This window comes from Gymnoscopelus braueri (assembly GCF_963280865.1).
Source record: "Gymnoscopelus braueri genome assembly, chromosome: 20".
Taxonomy (NCBI): domain Eukaryota; kingdom Metazoa; phylum Chordata; class Actinopteri; order Myctophiformes; family Myctophidae; genus Gymnoscopelus; species Gymnoscopelus braueri.
Window position 1 is genome coordinate 30791334 of NC_137622.1, and position 17979 is coordinate 30809312.

A 17979-nucleotide genomic window follows, 5' to 3' on the forward strand; every position below is an offset into this window, starting at 1 on the left:
GTGTGAATCAAATCAAAGGGGTTAAAACAGAACACAGACCCAAAAATCTGCTATGAACATTCAGGTTAATAATCTGGGACAGGGGTTCCTAAACTTCCAGCAAGAATGAGGAAAAGTTTAATTTCAAACTTAATTTAACTTAGAAGTTAACACAACAGCACAAGGGTTCCCAAACGTTTCCGGCCGCTACCCCCCAAAATAATCATATTTGAACTGGGGACCCCTCACCCTGACAAGCACTTGGAATTGTAGACATTACATTTACGTCCCGACCCCCAGTTTGGGAAACCACTGCAATAGAAGAATGTATAAGAATGACTATTCAGATCATTGGTTTCACTTTCTCCACTTTTATCTCACCTCCTACAATTGTAAACAGAATTCTGCACTAAATCTGATCTAACAACAGAAATCTTATCTTATGGGGGACACTGGAACAAAATCCTTTCAACAAATATCAATGTGGGGATCCTTGACAAAGACATTTTGAGAACCACTGATCAAGGGCATAACAACTTATGCTCTAACTAAAACGGTCGCATTCCAATGATCATCCTACACAGCTCTGCCAATTATAATTCTGTTCATCATGTCACTTAAAGAGTTTCAGGTTCAGAAGGATAAGTGGTCTGCGACCATGTCTGCCAGATGTGTTGACTATAAGGGAACTGTCTATGCTGCTGCTGCTGGGGGGGGGGGGGGGGGGGCAGGTAGACACTCTCCCTGATTACCTTATCAGCTTACTGTGGCTAAAGCCATGCTGCCATGACGACAATGAATGACAGACAAATCACATGACCCACTGACGGAGGAGGAGAGGAGAAGACCATTTTAACCAGCCGTGGTGCTGAACTGTCTGCAGAAGCAAGGATTTTGAAGATCACTCAAGGGTATCCATCCACGCTTGGTGGCTCAAACAGTCAATCAGTGAGCGCAGACTCAACTGACACATCCCGGCTTCTAATACGGCTTATTGGTGTGTTGGTGTGTGGCTTTATTTACGGAAGAGAGGAAATAAAAAGGCCATCCACAGTTGTACACTAAAAGACAGCCGCGTGAACATGGAGGAATCTTGGCGATGTAGATGCTGAGGATGTTTAACATGTCGCCTGCAGTCAGTGCCCTGCCAGCGAATTGAGTTAAAGAAACCACTGGCCTGCAGATTCTTAATTTAATCGCAGCGACAATTTCGTTGGACTGCATCCCAAGCGCAGCCTTGCTATGAAATTCATGTCGACAGTGCCTGTGACTGTATCGACTGGAGAGAGTTTCTCACGCTTCAAGCTCATCCATGCGGGCCTGCTCAAGGGGAGACTCTCAGCTCTTGCTCAGATTTCAATTTAGCATGAAGCAACAAGATCACTGGACAAAAGACAAACTCATCAGAGCAGCACTCACACATAGGAGGCTGAAGTTGTGAAGCGGACTGCATCAGATTGAATAAACTGTATATCTTTTAACGTGTTCAGCAGAAATAGTTTATAACTTTATAATTATTATATTATTATCCAATCCACTTTCCAATCCACTTTATTTATATAACACATTTTACAACTTTTTCAGGGTTTCCAAAGTGCTGTACAGAAAATCAAAAATGAAATGCACTGCAAAAACCACATTTTAGAAGAATATTAGAATAATAAACTACTTATTTCACTCAATGTGTACAGGTGGCGACCCACTTATTCTCTCTCCCGCTCGCTCCCCCTTTGTCTCTCGCTCTTCAACTGGGTCTACAGGCCTGATGTGAGCTGTGCGATGTGCGCTGGAAAAGTGTGAAGCACAGTTCACTGTAACTACCAGCTGTTTCAGACACTTGTAATTCCCGAGATAATTGTTTAAGCTGTTTTTAAGTTTTCTGTGTTGAGCTCTCTGTGGTGCTGAAAGTGCACACAATTTGCGTTTAAGTCTGTACTTGTTTTGTGGGGGGGGGGGGGGGGGGCAGCTAATGTGGGGGCTAATGTATGTTGACATAAGCTCTTGAAATGGGCCCCCAGATCCTCGAATAGCGTGTTCCTCTGCACACGCTATGCCCTCCCAGTGAAACTCCTCTCTGTCAGGTGAAATCAGGTGTATCAGAGGAGACAAGTTTGTCTACACCCTCCCATATGACCAACTATATGGCTCAGCAGTGACAGGGATTAGACGAGTATGGGGGAAAGAAAATCGGGAATTGACATAATGACTAAATTGTTAGAAAAGGGAAGGGGGGGGGGGGCGTTGTACAACATTGTTATTTCATGTTCAAAACTTTTAATGTCTTTCAGAGAAGTCAGGGCTCTGAGCCCAGAATTTGACCAGGAATTATGAGTTGGGCTTCCATTCATTTGGATTTTTCCCACTTCCAAAATGGCATGAACACACCATTTGACCACTTGTGTCACATGTCCTTTCCTCTCTCTAGCCACTTGCTTCTCACTCTCCCCTATAGTGTCTAATAAAGACAAAACATTACAAAGGGATATCTAATGCTCCAACCCATTTTATTTCATTTAAATTTCAGGCATTTGGGCAACAATCCTATATCTACAGCAGCTGACCGTGTAGTTTGATGTTTTGCTCAGAACACTGGAAACAGCTTTAAACCCTTCAGTTGTCTGTCTGGTTGGTGTCTTTTCTAACCACTGGTGTTCAAGTGATCGTTTAAAATCATGATGGGCTCAAGAGATAGCATGGATCCTAAACCACTTAGCATTAATGGCTGGGATCTAGACTAGACTAGAGGCATACTACAGCTCCAGTCGATCGCCAAGTGCTGAATTACTCACCCTCTTATTCCTCACTGCCCTCATTCCCGTGACAAGTTCCACTCAGGTGGGAGAAAAATCGCTCCAAAGCTCAGCAAAGGCCTGGTATATCAGACTAAGTAGCAAGACGAGTGGGCTTGTGGCTAAAAGCCATGTTGAATGTAAGACTATGCGATCTATGACTACTTCTGGTACCTTGGACCATGGCACTAGAGACGTTTTAGCTTAGAGTTTTGTCTGCTGTCTACATTTCTAACGTCTCCTGTCTGAATTTTCTGCATTGTCCTGGTGCACTATATGCGAGTTCTATATGCATATATGTACTCGTCAGTCACCAGTCCTGTGTTAATTTTTCTGTGTAACCACCTGGAATCGAAACTGGGTCTGCCGCATGGGATAACCGAGCACCTACACAGCTCAGTCAAAAGGGAATCCCCTCATGGCCAAGGGGGGTTGTATTTAGGCTTTTGGGCTACAGGCAGGGTTACTTAACCTCATCATTCTCAACAAATCATCTTTGACTCCGATTTGAACCTGGCAAACCTGTATCACGTTCTTGCTGTGTCTCACATACATAGCCACTGTGGACTACCAATGAAGCAGGACAAAAGGCGGCAGGGGATGCATGACTTGTCATCCATTCACTAGGACAGAGGCTATTGCTTCATTCGCCTCACCCTGCTTCGGTCCTGCTTGGCTACCCAGGCCTGACCCAAATATAGTAGCATGCCCCAAAACAAGACACTGTAGCTTTAGTTTTACTAGCAGCTACTTTGTCTCAAAACAACCCCATGCCTTTGATTTCTTTGTTTCTTTTACTAAACGATTTACAAATAATCCTTTATCTTTTTTTTTGGCCTGTCTTGCTCCTGGAATCTTTTGATTTTCTCCTGTAGCCCTGCTTTCATTCCCTCTGGATTTATCTGCTCTGTCAGATAGCACAGAACCCTAAGCTGGCGGTGGCATTATAATATTACCTTGAAAAGTCTAAACGTTAAAGCTATCTTAATGCCACAGCACTTATCTTCTCTTTCTCACTCTGCCAGCCTCTGTTAAAGCAGGCTTTGTTAATGATATGCACTTCGTGCCTCTGTAAGCATCTCTGCATGACTCCAGCAAAATGCCTTGCTAGCTGTTGAACTTCTTTCCCCTTTTGAAGAGTACACATCAAGGTACAGATTTAGTGGCCTTCTTAGTTCAGGGGCTGGGGTGGGTGGGTGGTGGTTATGCAACACATTCCAGGAGACAATTAGCAGTCTGTCAGAGCCCTCTGTCTGCATTCACTGCTTTTTGGTCTTTTGGATAATTGTAGCCAAGTCTGTGTAAATTAAAGTAAATTGAAGTAAATCTTCTTTAAAGAAACAGATTTCTGAGGAATGGTGTTTTGGCTGCCTTCCATGAAGGACTAACACCTGTTGAGCAGATACAAAAATGGGAACATCACAGCAACACGAAGAAGGTTGATAAGTTATCCTGCATTTGACAGAGCATAATTTGAAAGAAGCAGCGAGTAGACTTAACTCCACTAGTCAAGAATTCTTTTTTTCCAAGGAGACAATACCCTCAGAGTTCCTCTAGAGGAACACAGTATAGCAGGCAAACATTAATGTACTGTATTTGCAAGCAAATTGTTACTTTTAGTTGCAATTGATTGAAATAAATATAAATCCTAAAAGGGGAGATGTATTGTTTAGCGAGTGCTGGACTGCATTCCAGTTCTTTAACAAGAAAACTAACAACTTAAGAAAATATATGGCAAATAAACAGCAGGATTGCCTAAAGTGGTTAGATACAATGTTCATTCATTACAAGTTTCTCTTCAATAATAAAGACATCAAGAGCAAAGAGCATCAGCTAAATGTCCATAGGGTAACATTTTAAGTGAAACTAATTTCATTTGGGTAGGAAAGAGGATGATAAAAAAGCATTTTTTAATCAATCCAAGTGTAAGGCTCCATTAAAACTAAATGTCATCTCGGAAGCAACACAGACACGCCAAGAAGCTCCTAAGAGCTAAATGCACACTAATAGCTCAGGAAAAGGACAATCAATTTCATGGCCCATAATTCAGGACATTTCCTCAATTTGCTCAACAGTCAACATGCTACCGAGTTACCATTTAAATGTCACATAAATCATCTTATCCTCCACTTTGGTTGTCCTTTATCTAGGGAACGCTGGCCAGTGGCCATGCATGCTTGTTTTTCTCAGTCATGCCCCTGCTTCTCTCACACACACACACACACACACACACACACACACACACACACACACACACACACACACACACACACACACACACACACACACACACACACACACACACACACACACACACACACACACACACACACACACACACACACACACAGTATATTGTATATTGAATGATGTACTGATGTGTTTCCCCCCGAAAATGGATATACTAACTGTACATACAAATACAGTTTGTATTTACATCATTTTGTCAGAGCAGATTATCCGTGTTTCAAATGGAAAATCTTTCATTTCCTAATTCAAGTACAGCGGCTAGTCCCTGCTGATTAGCAGGGCTGTCAGACAACATTAATCCTTGGTTTGTGGATCCATTTCAAAGGCAACAACATTTAAAGCATATTTTAATATCTAATAACGGTGCATTTTATATGTGATGCACAAATAGACAATGACAATCCTTACTTTGTTTCAATAATCACAAGCCTTGAATTTCAGTTAGTGAGGGGCCCGGTAGTTAATGTCACCATCAGTATATTTTAAGGGTATCATAGTGTTTCAAGGCAAAAAACGTGATTCAGCATCTTTTACTCATGTCTTGGCTATTTTCAGTTGGCATTTGAAAATGAATGCTATCAAATATGCCAGTACTCAAACAGTGACATATAATTACGTACAGTATACTTGATAATTGGTGCAGCAGACAGCCCTAGAAATGTATGATAAACGTACGTGTCAGTGTACACACAGTCTCTCAAGCCAGCCTATCTCTTCTACAATCTTAAAATGCTCTCTAGAGACGGCCTGTATACAGTAATTCAGCCTGTTTAATTCGAGAAGAGTAAGCTGTCACCTTCCAACAGAAAAGCTATTCAGACCGCAAGGTATCCGACCAATCACGACTCAATGTTCCCGAAAATGTATTTTAATACATCTTATATTTGATCATAGGAGGTCGTCTGGTCCCCCAGCAAAGTACTGTAGGCAGCTGTGAGCATGGAAATAGGGCGCTCATGACCTATCTATACAACTCTATATGTATGGTAGAAAAACTGTCTTGGTCTTGAGCTCAGACTTTCCTAAATGAATGAATCTGTGGCTTATTAATGATCACAAATTGAAACAAAAGTGTCATTAAAATAAGTCCATATCTTTTGAAACAAACAGATCTTAAATAATATGAGTTATTTAAGCAACTGCAATCGGGATATGAAAGTGGGGAAATTACAGGATATCTGCCATATTTAATTTACTACTCACGTTCAGAACTGCTCAATTACAGACGGGCAGGCACCGGTGGAAGCATTTTCAAATTGCAGGAGCAATGTGCCTGTCTTGACAGATTGTGTGCACATGACATACATGCATCCATCGCAAATGCAGTTGTTAAATATGTGCACAGATGTGAAAAAACATGGGCAATTACAATATGTGTGGTAAGACACTGGTACATTTGGCCTACTCAGCTATGTGACAGACTGACACTTTGCCTTTGGTGATCAGCCGGCATTATGTTGAGGAGAGGGCCATACCCATGGGTGTCCTGGAGCAGTGCAACGCTTACGCCACAGGCATCACAGTCACCAGGCTGACGTGACTTTGTGAGACAGCTACAGATACACTGCAGAGGAACACTAATACATATCGTTGCTGTCGGGCAGAGCCCTCTTATCTCCATATTTTAACTTTTTGTGTTTTTTTCCCCGTAAAATAACACCCTACTTGATCATACTTGCAGTGTCACACAAGTATCATCATCATACTTTTGCTACTTTTTAATTTGAATCCTGAAAAGTTACAGTTTTGGACAAATGAGGTTTCCACCCGACAGAGACGAAATCCTGAGCAAAACATGCTTGTGCTGTTGGTCAGGTGTTAGAACTTGTTCTGAGGAACACTATACATCCATTTCACACGTGGCTGCAACTGGACCACTGGTTTGCTACTGGCAAAGAAGCAAGACTTACCTACTGTAGGTGTGTAAATTACATTCATCAAGTGATTGTTCATGTTAATATAGAAAGGAACCTCTCTCATAATGTAACCTAATTTCATGCTATTGAGTAACAGATGGAGAAAGGAGGAGAAAAAAGAAAATACATCAAATATTAAGGGCATGGATGCCTTTCTAACGCAGGCAGACATATTTGAGCCCAAGGCAGTGGGTGCTGTTAAGCAATTACATTAAATAATAGTTTATGGGAGATGTTGTGAGACTCTGCTTCCTCGCTGGATTTGAATATTATCTTTTTTTAAAATAAAAAACAGCAGAAAGAAAACTAAACTGACACAATACTGTATGTACAGAACACCTACAGTATCAGTGCAATTCACAGCGGTGTGTAAAACAAGAGAGAATAACCCGCTGACTGGAGTATATGGAGCAGTCTTGATCACAGAGGGCCCTGATGGCCCTTCACTCCAGTTGTACATCCGATTGGGTAGTGTCTGCTTAATGCCCAAAGTGCTAATCGCATTGCCTCAACTATTTAATCTAGTATAGTTACTAGATTATCTAAATTACTCAAGGGTCCAATGCATTCTGCAGCAGCATGCATGGATTAAAGCAAAATAAAATCTCATGACTGAAAAAGTCCTTATGTGTGATTTGTGAAAGGAGCCCCCCCCCACACTACCGCTGTTTCCTAAACAACTAACAAAGTATGTAAAATGATTACTTTTTTGTTGTTGTAATATTGTTCCTGCTGTTCTACATACTGCCAACCAGGTGAAGAAATCACAGATTGATTATATGAAATATCCGATACTATTAACTCTTTGACTGCCAGAGTATTTTCATAAAGTACTCCCCCAGTGCCAGCAATTTTCGTGTTTTTTTATTTTTATATTTTGAATTTTTCTCATGAAAATAATTTAAGGACACATAATGTAAAGACCCAGCACAAATCCGCCACTAGAGCGCAGCACATGACAGCTTTGATCATGTCGTTGGGTCTCTCTCACCCTTCTTCATAGATTAGACAAGGAAAAACATGAAAACGGATGTGACGTCCCCCCCATTGTTTTGATCGGCGAAAATTACGTTGTGATATACGACGGCGATGACTGATCGTCACCCAGACCATAGATTATAGAAGAGAAACTGTCCGTTTGTCCGTCATACCATGTGAAAGACCGTTTATTTACCTATTTTGGATGAAAATGACTGGGGAAAAGAATCAAAAACCGGAAACGGAATCCAGGTCATGAAACCGGATGCAGATGTCCGTGAAGTAAGTGGAACTCGAGAATAACATTGAATATTAAGCAGCATAGCGCAATCAGAGATTAAACAATGAACGCGCGTCCAGCGCGTCGAGCGCGTCGACGGCCAACTGGACAAAGTAGCACTTGACGCGTTATCGCGTCGTCCGCAGTCAAAGAGTTAACAAGATGGAAGATTCTTCTGAACATATTGCTACTGTAGTTTGACCACTTCAAATGCTCTGATCTTAAAATAATAACCGAACATAGCCGATCTACAAGCTATTTTCGCTGCTTAAAGGTATCATGACATTCATTTTCACTTTTTTTATTTTCAATGTTTTATTTGGGGTTTTATGACCTCAATTACACCCAAAAAATCTGAACTTAGAACATTCAGTGGATTTTCTGTGGTCTGGGGTTTTCTGAATAATTAGGCTGAAAAGTAATCTGAGCTTGGCCCTTCGACAGTGAGGTCACAGTCAATTAATCCCACCCACTCTCCTCCTCGCCCCTCCCCTCCCCTATCCTTTCCTTTGGGGGGGCGGAGCAGAGGCGATGATTGACAGGCAAAATCCCTCACCAGCGACACCCGCAGGCAAAGATTTCTTTTTTCATTGCAGTTGAAAAGGCTTTAGAAATGTGAGAGAAAAACACCTGCCATGGATCACTGGAATGGAATTTTCACTTAAAACTTTTTGTACACTTTTGAAGGACCAGAACAAAGACTTTGAATGTGGTGTAAAAGTGAATGTCATTAAACCTTTAACATGCTTCCATAGAAGACATGCTGCCTTCTATGGAATCCAAATGACTGAAATCAGTCGTAGCGACTGAGAACTTTAATCCATGCTAGCATGCCTCAAGAGACATCATACACCACACCAACATGGCGATCCAAGTCATAATTTATCCCACACTACGACACAATTATTTGACTACAAGTACACAGACTCGGAGGCATTAGATCCCATATGATCACAAAGTTCACAAAATACAACATGAGCCCATTAATTCAACAAACTAGCTGACAAAGCGAGTCATTGGTGTATCCCCTATCAGCAGAGAAAAGATACGAATCTGCCAAACATAATTAGCCGAGCCTTTTGGGAAAATCAGAACAACTGTTCCCTACAGTTGTTCCAGCTGGTTTCAGCATTAAATCTCTTAATTAGGAAATGTGGCAGCAACTGGTTGGCATGATGATGGAAGATCATCATTTGAGCTATTTCAAATGAACCATAGATTATAAAACCAAAAAATGTTGAAAACTACTTGTGACGTGCTATATACACTTTAAGCAATACATCTGGTTCGTCCAATGTGATTGTGATGTCCATGTCAAATAAATAAACATAACATAACATATTTTTGAGAACCAATGCTCTAAACTACTGTTCTAAATCCTAAGAGTTTTCTGAAAAACGTATGTTGCTATATACAGTACAGTATATAGCTCAAATCTAAAATGACACGAAATGATGGTATGATACATGAAACTGTCATATCGTTGCTGTCGGGTAAAAACCTCACGTCCATAAAACGTGACTTTTTGTTCTGCAAGAAGACAGTTGCAGACACCAATTTTCCATAGCAATAAAGTTGTTAGCTGCATTGAATTTAACTGAAGTGAACTGAATCTACTAAAGCTGAACACCCGGGTCTGATATTGTTATAAATGATGTACAAATCGACCTTTCAAAGTGCACCCCTTCAAGCTCAGTAGTTTTGTTATTTTGTTATTCTTGAAACACGCACACGCACACACTGACACACACACACACACACACACACACTGACACACACACACTGACACACACACACACACACACACACACACACACACACACACACACACACACACACACACACACACACACACACACACACACACACACACACACACACACACACACACACACACACACACACACGCTCCTGTTAGCAGTACACATCACACTGCTGTAGTCAGACATATGTAGGGCAGTGAGGTCAACCAAAATATACTGGCAATGATGGCTGCTGCTGGGTTTCCCTGGCAACCAGTGCTTGTCCTCAACTATGGCTAGGTTAACCAGTCCACTGAATCAATGTTCCAGCTATAATACTGTAGTAACTTGGTCCTGAAGAGAGAAAGAAAACTTGACAGAACAGACAAGCCCTTCCAGCAGGTGTCCAATTAACTGTAGTTAGCATCGTCCTTCATCTCTACTGTTGTTAGTATTATTTGTCACCTTAACACATTGACTGCCAAGATATTAAACATAGTTTTCTATCCCCGTGCCGGCGTATAATTACCTCAATCCGATGATATTTGAAACGCCGTGGAACCGACATTGTGTAAAAAAAACACACGGAAAAAGTTTCCTGTGAGTAGACGGAAGGATCTGTGTATCCATGGGAACAACAAGTTTCCAACCGTGATCCGCCATTTTGGAGCTTTGGTCCGCTGAAAACGGGTGGTTTGGAAAAAAAAGAAACTGAGTTACAGCCGTTTTTCTGAAAATCCCATCATTGGGGCGGATGGAAGTGACGTTTTTTGGAATGACGTCACATCCACATTGTTCTTCTCTGAGAGACGATCGATCATTCCAAAGCTGTGTTAGGTCGCCCCTTGTGGAATTTTCCCCCAAAAATGTAAAAACGAGTTAACTCGATCTAGGCAATCAAGCGATGGATTCTAAAAACGAGTTGACTCGATCTAGGCAATCAATGTGTTAAGTAAAAGTAGCAATGACGCAATATAGAAATACTCTGTTACTTAACTTAGTAAAAGTCCTGTATTCAAGATTTACTTGAATAAAAGTACAAAAGTATGGAATCAAAATATACTTAAAGTACCAAATCATCTCCTATCTCTACTGTTGATAGCATGTGCTTAGTATCTCTAATCTGTACCGTTAGAATCATCTGCCATCTCTACTATTGATAGCATCATCTCCCATCTCTACTGGGCTTAGCATCATCCATCTCTAGCATCATCTGCCATCTCTACTGTTGTTAGCATCATCTCCCATTTCTACTGGGCTTAGCATCATCCATCTCTAGCATCATCTCCCATCTATACTGTTGTTAGCATCATCTCCTATACCTACTGTTGTTAGCTTCATCTCCTATGTTAGCATCATCTCCTATCTCTACTGTTGTTAGCATCATCTCCTATATGTACTGTTGTTAGCGCTCCAGTAGTGATGATCACCCACAGGCAGGGTGCCGTGGTAAGCACAGCGGAAGCTACTGTATGTTATCTACAACCAAACGTCAGCCAAGCAACAACAGGAAGTGGTATAATGACAGGACGGGTAGGAAACAGGGGAGCTGCTTGAAATTCCAATCACTATGACTGTACATCACTTTGGATATTTTAAACTTAACACACAAAAATCAACAACAATCTAATGTTGGAATCACAGGGTCCCTTGTCAAAGCAAAGGGATCCTGACCCTAGGGATCATAATATTAACTTTCACTCTAATTTGGCACTTCTAGTTGGAAATGAATAACACAAACATAATTAAACTAGTCATGTTTATTAATTAGCATGATAAGGCCGGCGGGGTAGCCATGGTTAGAAAGAATATTTACATAACTCAAATACTAGTAAGTTTGATTCTTACTAGTATTTGACCTGTGAGCCTCTCTGTGTATGTGTGTGTGTGTGTGTGTTCCTTGTTTACACTGACAGGGAGGATGTTGACTTAGTCACACACACACACACACACACACACACACACACACACACACACACACACACACACACACACACACACACACACACACACACACACACACACACACACACACACACACACACACACACACACACACACACACAGCTATGAGAACAGCAAGATATACAGTATGCCACCAACATCCGCTGTGTCCTTCAATTACCATGGCATGTGTTTTTTTCATAGTGTCCTTGAGACAGGACCCAGACCCAAGGCTCACTTTAAATGGCTCTGGTTGTAATACCAGCAAAATGCCTAGAAACATAAAACATACATTCTCTGATTTAATAGAGCGGATTTTACTGTACGCGAGGTACCAAGAATAGTATACTGTAACTGAATGTCAGCAGTGTTATACATATGCAGAGCAGAGGGGTGTAAGTTCTACATCACTCTCTCTCTCTGTGTGTGTGTGTGTGTGTGTGTGTGTGTGTGTGTGTGTGTGTGTGTGTGTGTGTGTGTGTGTGACATATGTTGCTTCACAGCTACTAATGCCTCCTACACACTGGGAGGCAGCACGCTTCACAGCCTGTTTGATTCCAGAGAATAGCATCAGTGAGGCAGCATCAAGCCATGCTGAGATTATTAAGAAAATGATTATAAAGACATTCACAGTCACACAGCGACTACAGAGGACATGATGGCGCTAGAGAGAAAGCAGAGGCATCACTCATTGCAACACAAAAAAATGCCATCTTCAGTAGTCATGTAATCTAATATTCAGTGTTGAAATATTTATTTGACCCAAAAATGTGCCAATTAACTCATTCACTGCCAAGCACGACTTCTGACGAGACGTCGTCCAAACGCCCACACTGCCAAGGTCGACTTATGACGATTATTATTTTTTTGGTGGGGGGGGGGTTATCTGACTGAAATACGTGTAGGGGCTTTTATGTGACATTAAAGTGGTCTGCAGCATTCACGATAATGTCACTTGAATCCCAGAAGGTTCTTGAAATAAAATTTACTTAATTGTAAACAAGTTAAATCATTGTACAGTTGGCAGATTATTTCCTACTATACGTTTATACAATACGAACATGAGAGTTTTTTACTGGGTGCATGGTTCAAAACAAGTTTAACAAAATCACAAGATCACCAGTGCTCACTTCAAATGTGTCTTTTATTTGGCACGGGCAGCAACCATAAACGGATGCATTTCGGCATCAGCCTTCCTAAATGGTAAATGGTGCATTTTATATAGTGCTTTAAATCCAGAGCGCTTTACATAGATTGTGCATTACATTCACACACAAATTCATACACTGATGGCGGAGGAAACCATGCAAGAGCCAAGGCACCAACCTGCTCATCGGGAGCAATTAGGGGTTCAGAGTCTTGCTCAAGGACACTTCGACTGTTCGACACTAACTCTGGGGGAGCCCGGGATCGAAATGGGTACCTCACGGTTCCCATCCGGCCGCTCTACCGGCCACTCTACCCCTGAGCCACTGCCGCTACTTCCTCAGCATATCAACTCAATGTAGGATTAAAATAACTCCTCCATGTTGTCATGTCTTGCAGTGTGCGAGTTGGCTACCATTACAGTTCACCAAAAGACAAGGGAAGAGACGCCCACCCACAGCATCCAACACCAACCCTGCACAACAAGCATCCACTCTCACTTCAACACCCAGCATCCTACCTACAAACACACTGCATCCACCCATCCTTCAACAGACAGTATCCTACACTGCATACAACAAGCATCCACTCTCACTTCAACACCCAGCATCCTACCTACAAACACACTGCATCCACCCATCCTTCAACAGACAGTATCCTACACTGCATACAACAAGCATCCACTCACACTTCAACATCAAGCATCCTACCTACAAACACACTGCACACAAGCATCCAGCCATCCTTCAACAGCCAGTATCTCTAACACACACACACACACACACACACACACACACACACACACACACACACACACACACACACACACACACACACACACACACACACACACACACACACACACACACACACACACACACACACACACACACACACACACACACACACACACTTAAAGCACCCTAACCCTCAATGACTGCACACAGCCTCCTATTATCCACATCCATCCACCTTTCACAACCTAAAGAAGTGACATGACAACCATTATGCAGTTTGATGGGGAGTAGATGATGAGGTCTTACCATTATGCAAACTATGTGACAAAGCCTATATAATCATGTGATGTCTGGACTCTGGACCTCTCTGTGACTGAAAAGTGAAAATACACTTGGCTTCAGCGCTCATCTGCCATTCAGATCACTATTAGGCTACCGGTGACAGACTACAGTAGAAAACAAAGCAGCATATGGCAGGTGGAGTTTATAAGATTACCTCATTAACAAGGTGACTCAGAGAGCTACTAATCCATGTTCCAATTGAGTACACAGAGACCATACAGTAGTAGTATGTCTTTTAAATATCCACGACCAAGTGAAACACAGCACACAAGGTTAAGCAATAAGCAGTCAACTCTAATTGCATTAAATAAATAGCTACAGAGCTGTGTGTGCGCATTGGGGCTCTGTGGCGGTGAGCCATACCCTGATCAGACATCCATTCTCATTGCTTTTAGTGTTGCTATAGTTGCTTAGGACTTGACTGTCAGTATTGGAAATGGGTAATTGAGATAATTCTGACATGGCGTGCACAGTGCACCACAGGCAGAATGCGACCATCAAGTGCATTGTCATTTGTCAGCTCTGTTTAGAGGCAATAGGCTATATGCACAGCAGACACATTGGAAGGAAATTGGGCCTCTTCCTTACTTCCTTCACATGTGTTACCAATGATACTACGGTAATAATGAAGGCTCTGTTTCACAATGGTTCTCAAAGTTTTTAATTTCAAGGACCCCCATAACTCTGAGAGTGTACAAATGGAACCAAATGGGTCCATTTGGTTCCATCTGTACACTCTCAAGAGTTACACACCTGTAAGGGGCCATTTGGAACCCCCACAAGGAACCATGAGGGTCCCTGGACCGCACTTTGAGACCCACTGGTGTCTTCAGTGAGCCAACTTGCACAACATCAGCCCCCTGACTCTGTTTGACCAGAATGGAACAGAGCCTTAATTAGTATTATTGGTAACACCTGTTAAGGAAGTAAGAAGAGGCCCTTTTTCTTTCCAATATGGCTGCTGTGCATTGAGCCTATTAGAACGCGCACGGATAAACTTCACGTGGAAGACGTTTCCAATATGCGTTTAGTAGAGCGCAGTTTTACGCACCGGGGTGGTATGCTTGGCTTGGTACAGCATTAACAGCGTCAAGACACTGACGTTAGGAGGGATCGTGACAACTCTTCCCCTCCAAGACGAATAGCAGTGGTGTAAAGTAACTAAGTACATTATAATTTGAGGCATTTGTAGGCCTACTATACAAATGAGTGTTTAGTATTTCCAATTTCCAATACTTTTACTTCTACTCCAATACATCTCAGAGGCAAATAGTGTACTTTTACTCCACTACAGTTATTTGAAAACTTTAGTTACTAGTTACTTTGCAGATGTTTATTATTATTACAAAACACACACTACCACTTCTTCAGCCCTATATACTGTACATTTCAGCCATTCTGCATAATGAGTACTTTTACTTTTTTGTATTTTAAGTATATTTTGATACCAATACTTTTACTTAAGTACATTTTGAATTCCGGACTTTTACTTGTTACAAAGTATTTCTACATTGCAGTAGGCTATTGATACTTTTACTTAATAAAAAAGAAAATTAATACTTTTTGCACCACTGCAAATAAGACTCCAGTTCCAGACCAGAGGGGAAAACTGATTTCAGAGTCTTGTAGGAAAATTAAGCTTTGCATCCAAATGACAAACTGTACATTTGTATTTCGGAACACATACATACCCCGCCAATTAGTAGCCGGTCCAATTAAGAGCCCCCATTGTTATCGAAGCCCCTTTAGAACTCTATCTGAAAAGCTACAACATAAGGCCTATAGTTAAAGCTTCGGCTGTTTGACTGGTTCTTGAATCAAATTATTATTTAATTCAGTCTAGTATGCTGCATGTGTTTAGAACCAATGTATTCGTTCCCTCCGGAATGCTTAATATAATATAATATTATAGGCAACAGTGGTTCCTAAACTTTTTAGCTTGAGACCCAAAAGAGAAATTAGACGTTTGCCCAGTACCAAAACTAGTGAAAATAGCAGATCTACAAGCTCAGAGCTTGTAGATCGGCTATTTTCACTACTTCTTAAACATTTGTTTTCTAATTTATGGAATTTGTTTTTGTTTTGATTTTTTTATTCTTGAAATAATTTTTGAAAAATCATTGGATTTGTTTTTAATTCGTGAAAAATATTGCACTTTTTTTTTTTTGTTGTATGTTTTGAAATTTACACGAGACCCATAAAAATGTCCACTCCGCGACCCACAAATGGGCCCCGGCGTGGGTCGGCAACCCACAGTTTAGGGAAACAGTGGGCTGCTAAAACATTGCAGATTCATCATTCATCATGACCCTCACCTCGGGGGAAGTGGTTGGGTTGCACGAAATGCAGAAAGGCGTGCACCATGTGGAAGAGAATCCCTATGGGTCCCGGCTCGTAGTGGGTCACGGTCTCGTAAAGTCCCGCGGGCACGTAGCCGAAATCCAACTTTCCCGCAGGCGGCGTCGGTATCCGGGACTCCGCCGTCTGTTGCTGCTGTGCGTGGCCGGACGACAGACCCCACAGCAGGAGCATGGAGACACCTGTCTTCCACATCGTTCCAGACGATCCAAACCACGACACACGGGAGGGTTAAATGGACACTGTGGAGATAACTGACCGTCTTTAACCTTAACCTATCTCTGAAAAGGAAAATAAAACGAAAAGAAGGGGATTGGAGACAAATAAAAGTCCCCCAAAAAAGGGACTAGACTGCGTCTTTTTTTTTTAGGTCCGGCTTTCCGGGGAAACACTCGTTAGGATCATCATCGTTCCCACGGCGAGTGTAGCTCCTCCTGACGGACGCGAACCGACCGGGTGCTTGTCTGTTGACTCACTCTCACTCGTCCTCTCCTCTTCTTTCTGTCCGCGGTCTGTGAGTCCAGTCATTCAGTCAGTGGGATGAGAGGAGGAGCGCGACTGGCTGTGGCTGGCGCGACCAACATGTGCGCGCAGGAAGGAAGATGCGCGCCGCGGGACCGCGCGATTCAGAACGCGCGCGGCTGACAGGTCCGTGGAGCGATATGCACTTGGGTCCAAGTCAGTGTGGGAAGCGCAGATGCGCGCCTCCTGCCGGGGGATAACCGAATATCCCCAATGATGAATGAACGAACGAATGACTTAATTCATTGTATATGAAAATGCTTTATCTCATTAACCCATTAAGACCTGAGGCCGATTCTACATATGCCTTCTGAATCAGTAGTTCTCACACTTTCAAGATGTTTCAAAAATGTCCAAAAAAAGCTGATGTACAGGCTCGCAGCGCGGCACAAAGTGACGCGCTATGAGCTTGTAGATCTGCTATTTTTGAATAGCCAAGGCAAAAATCTGAAATGATACCAGCTGGTTCTCAAAGTGGGGTCCAGGGGATCCTCAGGGTTCCTTGAGGGGGTTCCAAAAAGGTCTGTATAACTCTTGAGAATGTACAAATGGAACCAAATAAACCCGCTTATGCCGGGGGTCCTTGAAATGACAAAGTTTGAGAACCACTGCCTTAATGATAGACTCCTGTGTTTTTGTTTATTCCAGCATGGCACTGTAAACTCCTCTCATAGCACAGGAGGACACAGGTGTTCTGCGTCTTCCCTGACCCCACAAACCTGCCCTGAAGGCTGGCCGACAGACAAGAGGATACCTGTGTGTGACACAGTGCCATGGGGAGCTGTGATTGGCAGAGCGGAAGAGAGGACAGGACAGGTGGCGTTCACATTTTTAGGAACTATACGGACACAATGAGGACCTTGTGTACGGCGATCGGCGAGGCTGTAGAACACACAGAGGGGCTTGCTTGAGCCCCCCTGGACGGGAATTCTGACCACGTTCAGCCTGTCTTTGATCACAGAGGCTTTCTTCAACCTGATTAGACCTGCTTCTATG

At 42.3% G+C, this 17979-nt stretch overlaps 1 protein-coding gene across 6 annotated transcripts in view; it reads right to left on the reverse strand.

Moving 5' to 3' along the window:
* The window catches only part of prom1a (prominin 1a), an 87567-nt gene extending 70261 nt beyond the window's left edge, over nt 1-17306 (reverse strand). For 3 of the 6 annotated variants that reach the window (XM_080416502.1, XM_080416501.1, XM_080416500.1), the window contains exon 1: nt 16419-17306. In XM_080416502.1, coding sequence (XP_080272628.1) covers nt 16419-16656 — 238 coding nt within the window. In that variant the 5' untranslated portion in view covers nt 16657-17306. Of the gene's footprint in view, nt 1-10463; nt 10622-11260; nt 11367-16418 lie in introns of those variants that run through there. The other 3 variants (XM_080416504.1, XM_080416503.1, XM_080416505.1) reach the window with 2 other exon arrangements.
* Nucleotides 17307-17979: the final 673 nt, after the last annotated feature.